This window comes from Myxocyprinus asiaticus, chromosome 5, assembly GCF_019703515.2.
Source record: "Myxocyprinus asiaticus isolate MX2 ecotype Aquarium Trade chromosome 5, UBuf_Myxa_2, whole genome shotgun sequence".
NCBI classification, from domain to species: domain Eukaryota; kingdom Metazoa; phylum Chordata; class Actinopteri; order Cypriniformes; family Catostomidae; genus Myxocyprinus; species Myxocyprinus asiaticus.
In genome coordinates, this window is record NC_059348.1 from 50,874,834 (window position 1) to 50,893,397 (window position 18,564).

At 37.0% G+C, this 18,564-nt stretch overlaps 1 protein-coding gene across 2 annotated transcripts in view; it reads right to left on the reverse strand.

Moving 5' to 3' along the window:
• Nucleotides 1-12,704, reverse strand: part of LOC127441503 (contactin-associated protein-like 2) — a 60,696-nt gene extending 47,992 nt beyond the window's left edge. For both annotated transcript variants that reach the window (XM_051699017.1, XM_051699016.1), the window contains exon 1: nt 12,268-12,704. In XM_051699017.1, coding sequence (XP_051554977.1) covers nt 12,268-12,355 — 88 coding nt within the window. In that variant the 5' untranslated portion in view covers nt 12,356-12,704. The remainder of the gene's footprint in view (nt 1-12,267) is intronic.
• Between the last annotated feature and the right edge of the window lie 5,860 nt (nt 12,705-18,564).

The following is an 18,564-nucleotide window of genomic DNA, read 5'->3' on the forward strand; positions in this document are numbered from 1 at the left end:
TGTGGCTCCTGTGCCTTCCAAACATAATCTTTAGTCAAGAACTTGACATTCTCTGACGTCTCTACAGTACCATCCACCACAGGAATACTTTAGCCAGCAGTCTGTTCTACTGCTCTGGGATCTTTCTTTATTCCACCTCCTACCTCATTACACACAGTTCTAAATGAACAAGTCGAAATGGACCCTGCTAAGTCGAGGTTATGTCAAAAATAACCCTTGTGTCCTCTTAAAAAAGATTAGCCTTCTATTCATGGCAGCAAATACACACTCGTGTTCACCTGAGTTTGAATAGGCTCAAACTTTTATTTTCTGTGTGTATTGGAGAAGAAGTGATCATTCTAATGATGTTGTTTAATAAAATAGGCTCATACATACTAAAATAGACTCTTCTAGAATTAGTGACATTATCAAGTCACTTTTAAGACACTTTCAAGTCCTTCCAGTTCTGAAAGGCACAGTATGCGCATATAGTCACTAAACACTTTCATGGTCTTAGAGGTATCATTTGGACTGTTTACTTAAAAGGGGATAATTCATCTCAATTGTACTGTGTCAGAACTACCAGAACACATACTTTCCTTTAGTAGAATTCAAGTGCTCATCATCTAAAAAAACAATAAAATGCAGGTCCCAGAGAATCATTTGCGGTACAGTGAGAATTATGATGCAGTTGCTTGGAGTAAAACTCAGTTTACTGTTTATCCTCAGAGAGTAAATTGCATATTTACTGTCTACTTTTTAAGTTGCATTGCCTATTAAATTTGCAGTAATCATACACTCATGAGAGCAAAACCGAACCAAAGGAAGAATGCAAAATGAATCATACTCTCTTGCTGAAAGAAAACTCCTTCAATATTTCATAGTTGACTGCAGTAGTCTTGCAGAGCCAGACTGTTGCAAACTTTGTTGCAAACTAGTTCTGCAGAAGCATTCACCCTGACTTCTTGAAAATTGTGTAAACTGAAAACTGCTTGTTATGATTTCTATGCTGATAAATCCACCACATAGGAAAAAATATAATTGCTTATTTTCGCTTATTTTGGTGAGGAAAGTGGCTTATTTTGGACTTATTTTTCCAGACCAGGGCCTCGTTTCCCAATAACAATCAATCTTAGCGGTTAAGAGCGTTTTCTACTAGCAATTTTGCGAACGTTATTTTTTACATGCGTTTCCCAAAACTGCACTTAACATGAATGCGAGAGAATGCACTTTAAGTGCTACTTTAGAGAGTCACTGTCCCTGTGACAGTGCTGAAATGTGACTGTACAGTGCTGCTCGTCATCTTTTTTTATATTTGTGCGTAACTTTACAATCATTTATAATATACCTCGCTAATATTTGTTTAAAATATTTTCTTAAATATTCAACCTAATTAACTACATATTTACATATTAACTTTACAATAATTTTGTGCAGAACGGTCTATTTCTTTTACACAATCTGCTTCCATAATCAGGTGTGCATGTGTAATATTTTGTTTTCACACATTTCTCTCGATATGAAAGCTTCCAGGATTAGTGAAGACAGCGGAGGCCCTGAGTATGATCCTGCAAATTACAAGCATTCCTTAAACATTACGAGGTTCACCGTGTTATCACGCAGCGCAAAATAAGGAGACGTTTAGAAGATGCGTTTTAGGGACATTCACCAATAAAACGGAGGCCTGCTCTTTACTCCAAAAACTGATAACGGTGATAGCAGTGCTGCATGTGTGGTGCTACACAACTTGTAGTGCTGGTGAGGGTGCCTTTGGGTGTCAGACAGGAAGAGGAGACAAGGATGATGAGCCGATATATACTGACGGTTTTCATGCAGTTATTGACTTTATTCCTTCTCTCTCTGATTTTAATTTATACAATTGTCTGCATCAATCATGCCACCACTTTGCTGTTACCAACTAGTCCACACAAATAACTTTATATGTTTATTAATTAATCTATTCATCCATTTATATAGACTATCTATTTTATGCATTTTGTTATTGTTGTTGTTATTATTATTATTATTATTATTATTATTATTATTATTATTATTATTATTAGATTTGTCTGTTGAAAAAATTAAAAATAAAACATAGGTATCCTGATATTAAAGTTTTAGCATAAGTGTAGCTATAGGTATTTAAATTGTAGCAGGTGTAATTTCACGTTTGTCCTGCAGGTGTCTGCAGAAGTCTATGTGCTTATGATGCTCTTAGCGCTGTACGATTACTCCAGAGCACTCGTAAATCTACGAGCATTTTCAAGCACTACTTCAGTTATGATGCTTTTGGGGAATGGGATGCAAAACTAAGATGAATTGTAAAATGGATTCTACGATCTACTTAGGCTTACGATGCTTTTGGGAAATGAGGGCCAGGTTGCTTGGTTCTCTTGCGAGATCTGGCAACACTGCAACTGGTATTTCATCCTCCCCTTAGCGCAAAGTACTGTCATTTTAATAAGAATGTTATTAACCGTTCTTTTTTTTATTTATTCTAACCGGTTACCATTTGGAAAGGAGGCTGCGGAACTTCTGAACCGTAATGAAAAAATACAGTTTTTGCTCAGAACAAATCTAAATGAAAAACATTAATTTTTTAGTCCCTGATGAAATATAGCATTAAAGAACAAAGAATGACAAATTTCATGTGATGCATGTACAGTTGGACATTGTTAGAAGACAGATGTAAAAAAAAGAGTGAGAGTGTGAAAAATGCTTAAATGGGACTTTACTTTCTAGAAATCCACAGTGCTTAAAATGCTAAAAGTTGAAGAAACACCCTTAAATGTAAACAGCATGGCTATCCTGGTCCACCAGCTGCAGACCAGCACCAATCAGCATTGAAATTCATACTGGTCTAAGCTGTTCTTTTCAGCAGGAACACAGTAAATACTGATCTGTAAGCTTGAATCTTATTGTACCAGACATACTGTAAACTGCGCAAGTTTCAGGATCAGATGCAAGATAACACTGGTAGCAAGGTTATCGATTACGTTTTCTTACTGAAGCAGATGTCTGAATTGGATTCAGTTACGTCAAAGTGACGACATGGTATCTCCTAATAGAACGTAGGTACAGTAAATGGAACTAGTTTTTCCATATCTATTCCATAGAGTGAATGAGATCAATGTTTTGTCAATCTTGATATATTTAAAGGCCCCAGGGGCGGATCTAGAATTTTTTTATGGAGTGACAAGGGGGTGGCATGAAGAGTATGAGGGATGGCAACACTAAATCATGTGCCCATGCGTAGTTCTTATGGATTAAGGTACCAAGCTTCACTGCAACAAGTACTAGTTCATTAATTGGAGTCATTATCAAATTATAAATATCCATGAATTTGTGGTACAACTACATTTCCACAGGAACCAAATAGTAACTATTTTGATACCAACATTTGCCGCCCCCTCGTGCCTCGTGCAGCCCCCCCACAAGATGCCGCCCTGGACAACTGCCCATGTCACCCATGCCTAAATCCGCCACTGAGAAGGCCATTACAATGGGGGACATGGAAAAGAGCACGAGTTGTGGCAAAACTGCTGACACCAAAAAGCACTGATAACAGCCGCAACGAACACTTATCATAACATTCAAAATAGCACATTCCAGCACCTGATCGCCAGTCAAAACACACAAAGATGAAATAGAAACTCAAGAACTGGAGATGTTTCATCCGGATTATACACATACCTGATGAAAGCTATTTCAAAAAGTGGCGAGGACATGTCCCACGTATCTGTTCATGTGGTCATTGTTGTTGAGGAAATAAGCTCATCAACCCACGAGACCCCAAACACTGTACATGCGCTGCAATAGTAGGTAGGCAATTGGTCGATGCTGTGATTGGCTGCTGCTGTAAACAATCACAGGATTGGTTGCTGCTGTAATCAATCAATGGGTCGGTAGTCATTTGTGCGTTCTGTGAGAGTTTAGGCAGTTTGACATGAATAAACCCCTACACAATGTCAAAATCAATGATAATATACTTACATTTATATTTAATACATTTGGATGCTTATGCTGGGGTGGCAGATGGGGTGGCAATGCTTTTTCTTAGGGCGGCATTTGCCACCCCATGCCACCCTGGTAGATCCGCCCCTGCAAGGCTCATAGTAGAGCTTTCTTTCTAAAGCTGTGTATGCTAAGTGTTTGGAGGACCAATTAAAAAAGTTCTTGGAGTTGCAGAGAACTTTTTCCATTGGGTTCTTACAAATGCACTTACAAAGGCATTTATTTTGAGAAAATGAGCAGGTGCAATCGGACAGTCCTACACAAAAACCTATTGTTGAGCTAAATTGCACCTAGAACCTATAACTGTACCTATAAGGTTTTAAAGGTATGCAATTTTATGAGCATACAATGGAATCCAACAATGGATTCTCAAATATACCTACATTAAGATTTAATTTGAAACATTTTATTTCTCTTAAAGGTATACATTTATGCATTTGGCAGACGTTTTCATCCAAAGTGACCTACAGTGCATGTACTCTATACATTTTATAATTTTTTTGTGTTCCCTGGGAATCAAACCCTTCATTTGGGCATTTGCTTGCGCCATGCTCTACCAGTTGATTTACAGGAACCCTCATGATAGTTCACCCAAAAATGAAATCTCATTATTTACTCACCATTATGTTGTTTCAAACCCGCATGACTTTCTTTTGTCACTGGAACACAATTTTGGGCAGAATGTTAGCTTCAGTCAACATTCACTTTCAGTGCATCTTTTTTTTTTTTTATGCAATGAAATTGAATGGTGACTGAGGCTGTTATTCTGCCTAAAATTGTCTGTTGGGTTCCATGGAAGAAAGAGAGTTATGCGGATTTAGCACAACAAGAGGGTGAGAAAAAAAAAAAGACAGAATTTGAATTTTCGGTTGAACTATCCCATTTTTACCGAAGAACACAAAAAAGATAACGATTTTTTAGATGATTCTTAAAAATACCAGTGCAGCCCAAACAATTCCAGTCCACCTTTCAGGGAACATCACATTTTATGTAAACTCTATGAAGCACGTATTTAGACACTTAAATCCACTTTATATCCATGGATTCATTCCTGCTCATGTGAGCCAGCAGCTGCTCTGAGTCAACATGTTTAATAATCTCTGTGGTATAAGCTGTCAATTATGAACCTACAATCAACAGCCACATCTTGAATTAATAAGTTGACAGTGTCATCGCAAATGGCCTTTGTTTGCCTTCTCTTGCTCTCCAAACCACATCTGTTCATAAATTGGGATTTGATTGAAAACATGAGCTCTCAGAGGCTGGATGTGGAGAAGGGCCTGCTGGGGGGCTTTGTGTCATTCAAGTCTCCCTGGGTGTTAGTGAACTGTGATTCAGATTCATTGAGCAAGCTGAAGCTCTGAGTGATAATCAGACATAGGGAGTAATTGAAGGCTCCAGAACCTATACAGCCATAATGAGGTAAATCACACACACACACACACACACACACACACATACATGCATGCAGGCACACGCACACACACACTATCCTTTTGAGGACTCTCCATAGACATACTGATTTTTATACTGTACGAACTATAGATTCTATCCCCTAACCCTAACACTACCCCTAAACCTAACCCTCACAAAAAACTTTCTGCATTTTTACATTTTCAAAAAAACATCGTTTAGTATGTTTTTTAAGTAATTTGAATTATGGGGACACTAGAAATGTCCTCATAAACCACATTTCTAACATAATACCCTTGTAATTACCAGTTTGTAACCTAAAAGAATGTCCATGTAAACCACTCAAACCCACTCCCACACACACACACACACACAGACACACAAACATGTCCAGGTCACATCTCACCCCCACATCTATAAAAAAAATATAAATATTCTGCATATAAAACAATTATGATTATTTTCATGACAGTTAAGCTCATTTATCCCCAAATTCTCCGAACTGTAAAGCATCCGAACATTTAACTTTTGAGTTGTTTTTTTTTTTTAAATGCCCATTAATCTCAATGATGATTCTTAGACTCTCATTACTTTAACAGTCATTTTTACAGCAAAAAGTTGTAGTTTAATTTGAATCTATCAAATATAAATAGCTTTTGATTTTGGGGTAAATTATCTATCTAAAAATTTTAAAGGAAAAATAATGTAGAAATGCTACAGGAAAAAAATGTTAACCTTAGCATGTACAGTGAAAATTATATTTAATTGAACAAGACAATACATGTCATTAAATTATTAATTTGTTAATTAAATTAATTTGTTAATTACATTGTTAATTAAATTAACAATACAATACATATTACAGTAAATTAAAATAAATTATAATTTTTTTAAATATATGGAAAAATTATGTAAAAATTCTACAGTAAAAAACTCTTAATTTGTTAACCATAGAATGTATGGTGAAATGTTATATTTAATTTAACAAGACAACACATGTAATTCTACAGTAAATTATTGTTAAAAAGATTAATGTAATGGAAGAAGAATGTATAAATTCTACAGTAAATAGGATAACCTTATTATGTACGGTGAAAATGTATATTTAATTTAACAAGACAATACATGTAATTTTACAATAAATGATTTCTTAAAATGATGTTACATTTTATTTTTAGTTAATATTTATTGCATTATTTTTAATGTCAGGTGTGTTACCCTTTGTGTTTGTGAGTGACACTGTGCACTGCCTATACATATTTATTGGCCATTGTTCCTGGAATGGCCTCTCTTGATGAAATTTAAGTCAACATGTGGCCTTTTGTAATACCACATGTGTTATTATGGTGGTTAACTGTACATTTACAAACCCAATACATCCATCCATCCATCCACCTATCCAGTCGATAAAGAACCAATTTGACTAAATGTATACTTTGTTAATGAGTGAACAGGTAAAACCAAATAACCACCAACCTTACCAACTGCTGGAGGTGTGACATTACAGACACTGAGTGTGAAATACATAGGGGTGCATGCTTGCTTGTAGGCTTTTGTTCAGTTGTGTCCATCTCTGAGTGGACAAAGGGAGGTGCCTGGTGGATGGGGGAGGGGTGAGATGACAGGGGGAGGCACACACTTTGACAAATCAAGATGGCAGGTGCCAGGAATCTAAATGAGCTTCCTCATTAGCATCACAAAACACAGCGGTACTGATCTAGAGGAGCTGCCACAGCCAATAGGAGAGCTTGAACTGATCTTATGAATATCTGTCTGTATTACAGAGCAGAATTATGTCATGCACGTTATATTGCCACAGTCTCTGCAAATGATACCAACATAGCGTTAACTGGAAAATCTTTGAATGGATAGTTATAATTTGGTTAACACAGATATATTTTGGTTTTGTTAAGACCTGTAATATTTTAGTCTACCACTCTGTAGTGTTGGTTTGAGAGCTGCTTATTGTGTGTTGATTTCTACAATGACATCTGATACTATTGTGTGTGTGTGTGTGTGTGTGTGTGTGTGTGTGTGTGTGTGATTTAATCTGATTTCAAATAAAAAAATTTTTTATTTTTATTAATAAAAATAATAATTACATTTTTATGTTATAATAAATTCTGTTAGAAAAAATATTTTTTCTTGGCTGTTTATTATTGGCAAATACAACTGAGAGACACACTGAGGAAAACTGATATTTATTATATCATAATCTACATTCATAATGTAGGAAGGGCATTTTCTGTAAATGGTGGATCACATAGCAAAATCCAGATATTTAAGATATTTAAAAGATTGACTTCTTATAACTCATCAAGAACAATATTTAAAAAATGACTAATTTTGCACAGTACATTGTAAAAAGTAGCAACCTGCAACTCTTACCTTTAGGAGCTATTTCTACCTGAAGTAGACTGTACTGTAACTGTAATGATACCACATGAAGCACATTTGTAGGTCAGCATTATATGGTTTGATGCATAAATGTCACTCTATCTGGGCATTTGTTTTAGTGGACTGTTACTAGAGAGTAATGGCAAAGGTATTACTTTTGGCTACTTTATATACTATATGCATGTGTAAAATATAATTTCTCATGAAAATGTTGCCACGAAAGTTGTATAAGATTTTGGGACAAATGGTGATGCTAATTTGATTGGAAAATGCCCCATGTTTAACTTTTAACATTTAACTTTTGTCCAAATGCAATAATCTTTTTAGTTTTTTACTTACCTCAACACACACTAAACAAAGTTGTTACATACAATTATTACCTTAAGCTTCTATATCTACTTGATCTGTTGCTTAAAAATTATTTTTTGTCAGTGTAACCTTGTGTATTTATTTTAGGTTAATTTTTTCATAGTAAATAGTATTTCGGACTTTAATAAAACCAGTTTATTTAAATGTTACCATATAGAGCACACTTTAAACGTTTAATTCACACAAAAATTAAAAAAAATTCTCTCATTATTTACTCACCCTCATGATATCCCAGGTGTGTATGACTTTCTTTCTTCACCAGAACACATTTGAAGAAAAATAGAAAAATATTTTAGCTCAATAGGTCCTTAAAATGCAAGTGGATGGTCCAAAAATCACAGACAGTCAGCAAAAATGTCATCCATATGACTCCAGCTGTTAAATTAAGGTCTTCTAAAGTGATACGATAGATTCTGGTGCAAAAAAGATCAATATTTAAGTACTTTTTTTAATTCGAAATCATTGCTTTTAGTCAGCAGCGGTATGCAAGGTAGAACTGAGGCACGTGCGACACAACCGGAAGAGCAGCGCTGTTTACAAGTGAGAAGGAGGAATGCTGTACAGTACCATCATTGGTTTTGGTTTAGATCTGTATTTATCAGTTTCTTTACTCACAATGGTGCATTTGTGTGCTTATCCTGGATATCTCAACTGAAAGGAGAACGTGAGATTACGTCCGTAAAAAGGCAAAGCGAATACGTCACATGAGAGAACGCATGAACTCCACCCGCTCGTGAAGCATTGGATTATAGTTAAAAAGTACTTAAATATTGATCTTTTTCACACAAAAGTGATCGTGTCGCTTTAGAAGACATTAATTTAACCGCAGGAGTCGTATCGATGACGTTTATGCTGACTGTGATTTTTGAGCTTCTTAAGTCGGATCACCATCCACTTCCATTTTAAGCACCTACTGAGCTAAGATATTTTTCGATTTTTCTTCAAATGTGTCCTGTGAAAGAAAGTCATACACACTTGGGATATCATGAAGCAGAGGGAGGCATCCTCCTTAGCTAGTAAGCTGGTGTGCAGAATATTACCAAAATAAACTATTTGGACATGAAATTTTGATAGATTTTGTTATCTGGTGAAATTTAGTTGATAAAGTCATCAATTACATTAACATTATTTAATAAAAGTTCAATTGGAATTGTGTGTGTGTGCCCTCGTGTATGTGTGTGTGTTGGTGCATTAGCTAGCTCCATTTGGAGAAGCTTGTCACTTGTTTTTCTCTTGCTAGCTACCGTGAAGCATGGGTTACCAAGTATTGAAGCAGGCCAAGGCAAAACAAAACGCAACAATGGGTAAGACTTTTAAACAGCACAACATTTTTGATAGGATCATGTTTTTTTCTTAGCTTCATCGCAGGGCAGATTGCAGCAGCTAAGTTGGATAAATTGTTGCTAGCCTAACTTGAGCATACATGGGTCTCATTCCCGACTCGTGGAAGTGTAACCGGTCCTACTTGACCCGATCTGAGAGGGATTCGAACCGGCGTCGCTGGCATGGGAGGCGGGCACTAACGAGGAGGCAAAGGGCTACTGCCTCTAGCGTCAGTCGCTAGTGCGCCTCTTGAGGCCAGGGGAGTGAGGTTTACATACTGCACAGCTACCTACCAGCTGGCTACCGTTACACTCACCCCCCTAAACTTTTGTCTCTGGAATGGGAGGCAGGCATGCTAACAAGGGGGCTAAAGGCTACAGCCTCTAGCGTCAGTCCCAATTCGCCTTTTGAGGGGAGTGAGGTTTACATACTGCACAGCTACCTACCAGCTGGCTACCATTACACTCACCCCCCTAAACCTCACTCCCATCCAGGTCACGGCACCACTGTAACCGGTCCAGCTCAACCCGCTCTGAACGGGATTTGAACCGGCGTCTCTGGCATGGGAGGCAGGCATGCTAACAAGGAGGCTAAAGGCAACAGCCTCTAACGTCAGTCCCAATTCGCCTCTTGAGGGGAGTGGGGTTTAGACTTAAACCAGCTAGTGTGTGTGTTTGTGTGTATCGCTGTACCATGCTACTGCCCTTTTATGTACTGTTGTCAGTAGTAGAAACATTTTGTTGTATTTCTAATGGGAAGTGATGCATCAAAAAAAATTGTCATAGAGCCATCAGTCTTGCCTATACATTTCTACATTAGTAACTAATTCCTTCCTCTGCAGGGAAGAAGACTCCAGTCCAGGAAGAAGTATCCAGTTAAGGAACAATAAAGTCAGTCTTAGACATTTTATTGTTTAAAATTCTAGTTTTTGGTTCATATTTAATTGTGTTTTTATACATTTCCACTTTTAAATGAACATTTTAATTGCTTCCAGTGCTTGGATTTTACTGTTTTGATTGTAAAAATATCTTGTGTGACAGAGTTTTCTACAAAGTGATGTTTTTGTGTGTTTTTTTTCACATTGAATCAATGTTACAAGGATGCACGTGACTGTCAGCGAGTCTCAGAAAGCAAATGTAAAACAATAGAGGACTTGCACACATCTTTATGATTAACAACTCCTTCCCTTTGTTTTTTTCTTTTTCTTTCTTTTATATTTGTCTATAGAAGTACAATCAAATGAACTAAAACTCCTCAAACAATAAATCAATCATTTTAAAACTCTCTAAATATGCATAAAAGATTAACAAAACAATTTCAGGCCCTGCAGTTTACATTGTCAGGGTTACTTGAACAAAGAGGAAGGATTTGCATGTTCAGGAAAGTAGTGCTGTTGTTTACAAAATACATTTTTTTTTTTTTTTACAAAATGCAAAAGTGTTTACAAAATGAAAAATACAAAATAAAATCTATTTAGTGCCTATGTATTTTCAAATTTCAAATGTTGAAAGTTGAATGAAGTTATAAAATAAATATCATTTTTGTGACAAAAACAGTGTCTTCATTTCACAGTATGTAATTATTTTACAGTTATTAATTTACAGTATTAAAATTAATGCAGTAATGCCTGTTACAGTAGTATAATATTTGCTGTGATCAAAAAATACAGCATCCTATTTCTCTGATGACAATTACAGTACTGTGATTATTACTGTAATAACAATTACAGTATTTTATAGGTACTGTGATTACATTTACAGTAAGCATACTGTGTAATGCACTACAGCAACTTACTAACTAATTGCTGCCAGCCAGTTACTGTACATTTCATAGTGTTCTTTTTACAGTGTGTCAATGTATGTAACATATTTGATGAATGCATATTTTAGATAACAATCTGGCATGGATTACTGTAACTGACAAGTAACTGACCCACCTAGTAGGTGGGACACGTGGTGCTCTACATTGTCTCCTAGTGCATCTCAGATTTCTGTGCAGCAGTTTTTGGTTTTAATACTCCATCTCTAATTCTCTCCTAGCTCCATCCCCACCGTTTTCTTTCATTTTTACTTTATACTATATTAATGGATGCCAGCATGTCCATACATCTCTGTTGGGGATTATTTATTAATGCATGACCTCAAGCGGCAAGTGAGGCTACTTGTTATTACTGCAGAACAATTTCATTCCATATGAATTAACTATACAGTATATAAACTTGACTACAACAACAATACTTGGCTAAAAGAGGTTTTTGAGAAAGAAAGAAAGACTACAGAGTTCAGAGTTATTGTAACTTAAAAATTTGCTTATTTTGGTACCATGCACATTAACTGGTTGAAGTCAATAAAAACTATAATGTAATTTGACTGAATCAAATTCAATAATTTGACTACATTAGGTTACACCAACTATACCAATTACAAAAGTAATTTTTAGGGTCAAATCAGGTAGAAATTAACCCTTAAGGTAAAAACTTTACATTTGCCCTTTTTTACAGCACACTAATATTATATACTCCTTGATACTCCCATGCAAAGCATTAAACGTGACATCTCATGCTACCATTTGGCACACATAAATACCATTTTTGTACACATTTGTGCATTGATCATTTAGAAGTGCATTTCTTTCGATTAATCATCTACTAAAACTGTAAAACGTAACAATATATGCAGCATATATGTTAGTGACCAACAGATGAAGTGTCACTGCTGACGCATAATAAGAATATAGAACACGCGCGCGCACATAGGCTACACATGTACTTACGGGATGCTGAACGTGCTCCACTGAGGTGTAGATAAACACTCCAAATCCACAAAATCAGAGGCATCCCCAGTCCGCCAGTCCGTCGCATTCTCACTTTTATTCCGATGTAAACAAAGAGAACCGCGGCGTTATTCCTCCTTCACGCTCACCCCTCCCTGTCCGGAAGGGAACCCACAGCAGCCTGCGCTATTTCAGCGATCTGTACGTGCGATGTCCGCAATACAGCCAGCTTTCCTATATTACCCGACAACATAAGGCCCCAGAAACGGATTGAAGTCGCATTGTTTGTCAAACCATGTCTTAGACGAATATCGCTTCACTGAACGCTCAACCTGCATTGTTACAGTGAGAGGAGATAAAGAGGAGGGTTTCCGAGACAGTCGCTGTCCAGGTGCTGAAGTTAATGAGGTCTCGAGTTCCCCCACTGCGAGAGAAAGTGGTGCAGCCCACCAGCACACATGAACTTCAGGAACTGGTGAAACACAAGAGGAGAGGGGTGGTTGGTTGACTTCTTAAAGGCATAGTTCACCCCAAAAAGAAAATTCTGTCATCATTTTCTAAGCCTCATGTTGTTCTAAATCTGTGTGTTTTTTTTCTGCTTATATTGAACACCAAATAAGATGTTTTGAAAAGAGTTTATATTGCTATTGTCCATATAATGACACTGGATGGGGAGGGGGGCTGTCAAGCCATAAAAAGTAGAAGAAAAACGTGTCATATTAGTAGTCCAAATGACTCATGCTCTATAGTCTAAAACCATAAAATAGTGTTGCGCAGGTACAGACCCACATTTAACTGTTATTCACTGAAAACCAATGAGGTTTGATGTTATTGACATGTCACCCTATTTGATTTGGGTTCTGTATATATGAGTTGATCACTGATTTGATAGTGAACTATGAATTTCATTCAAATATAAACTTTTGTGTTTTGCAGGAGAAAGAAAGTCATATAAGTTTGAAACTTTAAAGGGACAGTTCACCCAAAAATGTAAATCCTCTAATCCAGGGGTGTCAAACTCAGTTCCTGGAGGGCCACAGCCCTGCAGAGTTTATTTCCAGCCCTGCTCCAAAATGCCTCCTTGTAATCTTCAAGCACTCCTGAAGACCTTGATTAGCTGCTTCAGGTGTGTTTATTTAGGGTTGGAGCTAAACTCTGCTGGACTGTGGCCCTCCAGGAACCGAGTTTAATCATTTGCTTACCCTCATGCCATCCCAGATGTGTATGACTTTCTGTCTTCTGCTAAACGCAAATGAAGATTTTTAGAAGAATATCTCAGCTCTGTCGGTCCATTCAATGTGAATGGTGGATAGAACTTTGAAGCTCCAAAAAGCACATAAAGGCAGCATAAAAGTAATCCATACGACTCCAGTGATTTAATCCATGTCTTCTGAAGCAATATGTTAGATGTGGGTGCGAAGCAGATCAATATTTAAGTCATTTTTTACTATGAATTCTCCTCCCTGCCCAGTAGGTGGCGATATGCACATAGAATGTGAGTCGCCAAAAACAAAAGAAGAATGTGAAATTGAAAGTGGATATCTTTTACTCACCCACACCTATCATTTAGCTTCTGAAGACATTGATGGAGTCAAATGGTTACTTTTATGCTGCCTTTATGTGCTTTTTGGAGCTTCAAAATTCTGGTCACCATTCACTTGCACTAAGAGGACCTACAGAGCTGAAATAGACTATTCTTCTAAAAATCTTCGTTTGTGTTCTGCAGAAGAAAGTTATACACATCTGGGATGGTCTCAGGGTGAGTAAATGATGAGAGAACTTTCATTCTTGGGTGAACTATCCCTTTAAGGTTGCCTTTTAAGCAAGAAAGATCTAATCTTTGACAGATACGTAAGTATGAATTTTCAAACAGGCATAACAATCTAACAAAAGAAATTTGTTAGAAATTTTAAAGTACTGTATACTTGCATATTCTAATATTAGTTTAAAATGGACATAATCACACTAATTATGTATTATTCCCTGGGGCAATTAATGGAGTTAGGCACCATTTTGTCATTAATCTAGTACAAAATTACTTCTATAATGAAACATGTGTCATGCTATAGTTTCCAAACAACGTTTCCCTTAAAAACATAAATATAAACAAATAAATAAAAGAAAAATCTTAACGGGATAGTTCACCTTAAAAGTAATAATTTTCCAAACCTATATGACAATAAATGCTAGCATAATTTTATTATATGAAGAAAAAATGCAATTAAAGTGAATGGTGACTTAGGCTAATGTTTTTCATCTCCTTTTGGGTTTTGAACAACATGAGAGTGAGTAAATGATAACAAAAATTTAATTTTAGAGTAAATGATCTCTTTGAGGACGCAGTTGATGCCACAGTAAGGAAATGCTATGGTAATCAACGAATGGTTTATCTGAACACCACATGGGATATTAGACAATTGACATTAAACCCATGTTAGAACCTGATTGTTGACTGCGAAATCAGATGTCTGCATTTGCTCTCTGGCAACAGATTTCTGCCGTTTTACAGTGGAATGAAAGAGTGACCACTAAGGGGCGACAAAACACCATATAGTAATTTTACTCTAACTACTTTATACTGTAATGTGTGTATGTGCATGCCTATTAGTGTTATTATGTAACCCATTCCAACCACTGCAATTATTTGCTTTTATGACTACTATAATTTCCTAGTTTTAATATATCATGCGCTAAACCAATCAAGCTAATACCTTACTAGTTTTCCACAGACTACTCAACTGTGATATATAAACAGTAAATGCAGAGAAAACAATTTAAACTAATATAATACATTTAATATACATTGAAGGTATATACATTTTAAAGCGTTGGTCACCCAAAAATGACAATTCTGTTATCATTTACTCAGCCTGATGTTGTGACATTATTCTGAAGATTACAAAAGGAGATATTAGGCAAAATGTTAGGCACAGTAAGAGAACTTTATGTATGCATTGAATACCCGGATGAACCTTTACCTGTTACAAGAAGAGAAAGAATAGACAAATAACAAACAAACAAAAAAACATAGAATCGACTTTGTTGTTTTTTTTTTCCATTTATTTAGTGTAATTAATGTATTAAAGTGGTCATGACACGAGGAATCAAATTTTCCTTTCTTTTGACATATAAGAGGTAATTGTACTTTAAAAACACTGTAAGTTTCAGAGCTCAAAACTTCCCCCTCACTGCAAAAAGAAGAACATTTGTTGAATTTAAGCTGCCAAAATGTCTCGTTCTGTACTTCCTCCACATTGTAATGTAACACTGTGGTATACATTTGCATCTGACCGCCTCCACAACAACACATCAATGTCTACTTTACCTTATCACTTCTGTAGCCCTGCCCAGTAGTGGTGAGTAGTGAAATGGCAAGGACAGAGCAGGTCAGTCAAGAGCAGAGAGCCAATCAGAACAGTGGACGTTTACTGTCAAGTCTTAAAGGAGAAGCAGCACCAAAACCGAGCGTTTCTGACAAAACGTCAGAATGAGGGTGGAAAATGATCATGTTTTACAAATATTTGGCTTTTTTTTTTTTTTTTTTTTTTTTTTTTTGTTGCAAAAAACATTTACCAATATTACAAATGAAGCTCAAGGAACATATTAAAATAATAAAAAAGGAATGTCATTACCCCTTTAAGTAAATGAATGAAATACAAATTAAAAAGTAATTTAAAAAAGTACAAAATAAAAATTTTAAAATGTAAAAGACACATTTACATAATTTTTTTTTAGGGGTGCTGAATGATTACCATATACAGTATACATGTGAAATATCATGCAATTGCTGTGGTATTTACAAGGAACTTCAAAGAATAGCATAGTAATCAACTTGTAATTTTTATAGCTTTAGTCATATTGTAGTCATAATGTTGTCCTGTTAACAGGTCACACACTCCTTTGAATGAGCCAAAGCTTTACCCTCTGGTTGGCAGCAGATTTACCCAAACACAGTGCTAAACAAAGGGATCACAAAGGCGGCTTGACAAAATTACCACAAAAGTTGCAAATGTGTGCAAAATATGTAAGGTGGACAGAGAGATTTGTGTCGTTGTGACTCAAGTTCCTCTTTACAATAAACACGTTCATGTGCACACATATACATAAATCTCTAACTCTTTTTACAGAGTAGTAAATTCTGCTTTGCTCTCTGTTGTCCTGGAAACCATCCATCACCCTCCTGGGTCATCATGGCATCCTGAACAAAGACCTCTCAGCCTCATTATTCCTCATGGGTGAACTTGAGAGTAAAGGGAAGTCTGCCAAACTCCTTCTCCATATGGAACATTAGACTGTACTGCAAAAACGTTTTACAGTCACTAACACCATTCTTAGGTCCTTTAGAAACTCCCGAAAGATCCACAACTGAGCGAGATTTTTCAGTTTCCATTTGTTCCCTAAAAAAGGCTATCCCGGGACTATATAGCAATATATTTATTTGCTCTTAAAGGCTAAAAATGAAACTTCTCTTATCATTTACTCACCCTAGGGCCATCCCAGATGTGTATGACTTTCTGTTTTCTGCAGAACACAAATGAAGATTTTTAGAAGAATATCTCAGCTCTGTAGGTCCATACAATGCAAGTGAATGGTGGCCAGAACATCGAAGCTCCAAAAAGCAGACAAAGGCAACATTAAAGAATCCATTCGACTCAAGTAGTTTAACCAATGTCTCCTGAATTGATCCAGTCAGTTTTGGGTGAGAAGAGACCAAAACGTTATTCCTTTTTCACTATAAATCTTGCCATTGCATTCTCTAGGCACAATCATGATTTCAAGCTTGATTCCACTTCCTTGTGCTTGAGGCATGCGCGGCGCGCTAGATGGCGCTATAGGAAGTGTAATCGAGTATGAAATCATGATCGTCAAGGAGACTGCTCTCAAGATTTAGAGGGTGCTTCTCAGTTGGACAGCTGCAGCTTAGTAAGGCTGTGTCCTTCCTAGACCAGTCCTTCTGAGGCTGTAGCCTAGGCTCCTCCTCAGCATTCAGCGCTTTGAATGAGATGGTCTAGTACAGGGGTTCTCAATGGGAGCCTTCAAAGGATGCCAGGGGGTGCTGAGAGAAAATTAGTAGAGAGGGGGCATTAGGTTACAAATGGGGGGCGTTTATCACTCATAATATTCAAATCTATCGTCAAGTTCCTCTTTGCATTAAAATGATTATCTAGACTTGGAGTATTTCAGTTGGTTCTCAATCATATGAGTTGGTACACATTTGTACGGCGATTCATCTGATTTTGAAGCGACTCATCTAAAGGATCTGGTTTAGCAGCGTCAAATTCACAGGCGGAGGCACAACCTTGGCTAATGCACCTGTATGGCTCTGTAGATGGATACGGCTCAATGGACAGAGCAGCGTGAGCGAAAAGCTCTTAAAGCTTGAGCTCTTAAACTCGCAGCTTTGCGAGAATCAGTGAGAAGCAAGGCGCAAGAAGCGAAACCATTTGAATTCGGCACAGAATTCTACATCATCACCCTTGAATTTACTATAGTAACACTAACTGTACTTTAGGCAGAAATAGATTGATAATAAATATTATCATTTCACTACTTCAGCTCTATTAAATATATCATAGGGGAGTGAGGGAACATAATACATTTTTGCTACAACTTATAAAAATGTATATTTTGTATTTATTGTTTTTACATGTGTTTAGAGTAGGTCTACTGTTTATATTTACAAAAATGCCATAGTTTGTTTTATAGAAATCATGTTACATCTAACCATGGTAGTGAAGAAGATCCATGCTTCCATGTGTTTACTGTGGTCTTGTTACAAATACCACTGTTAAAACTATACAAATAAATAATCAATGAATAAATTAAAATGTTCAAAAAGGCATATGTAAAATATATTAACAATATCACTGTGATGAGGAGAAGGGCGGGGCCGGGCCGTAAATTGGGCTAATCAGCCAGGAGGGGGATAAAGGCAAGCCGGAGGCGCCAGTTCGGGAGAGAGAGAGACACATGCGGCCGCTGTGTGTGTGTGTGTGTGTGTGTGTCTATAAGTTTGCATTTACATTGATTTAATTTAATTTATGATATTAAAACTTATGTTGAATGCTCAGCCGGTTCCCGCCTCCTCCTTGCCCACCTGTTACACTGGTGCCGAAACCTGGGAAGGAGGAGGGATGTGCTGTCGCGGAGTCCTCGCCACTGCCATCCACCAGGGGAGCAACAACAGCCGTCTGCCTGGCCGCCGAGAGTCGGAGGAACCACTGTCGTCCGCCGAGAAAGGGGAGGAGCTGTCCATCCACCAGGGGTCGGAGGACTCACTGCCGTCCACCAGGGGAG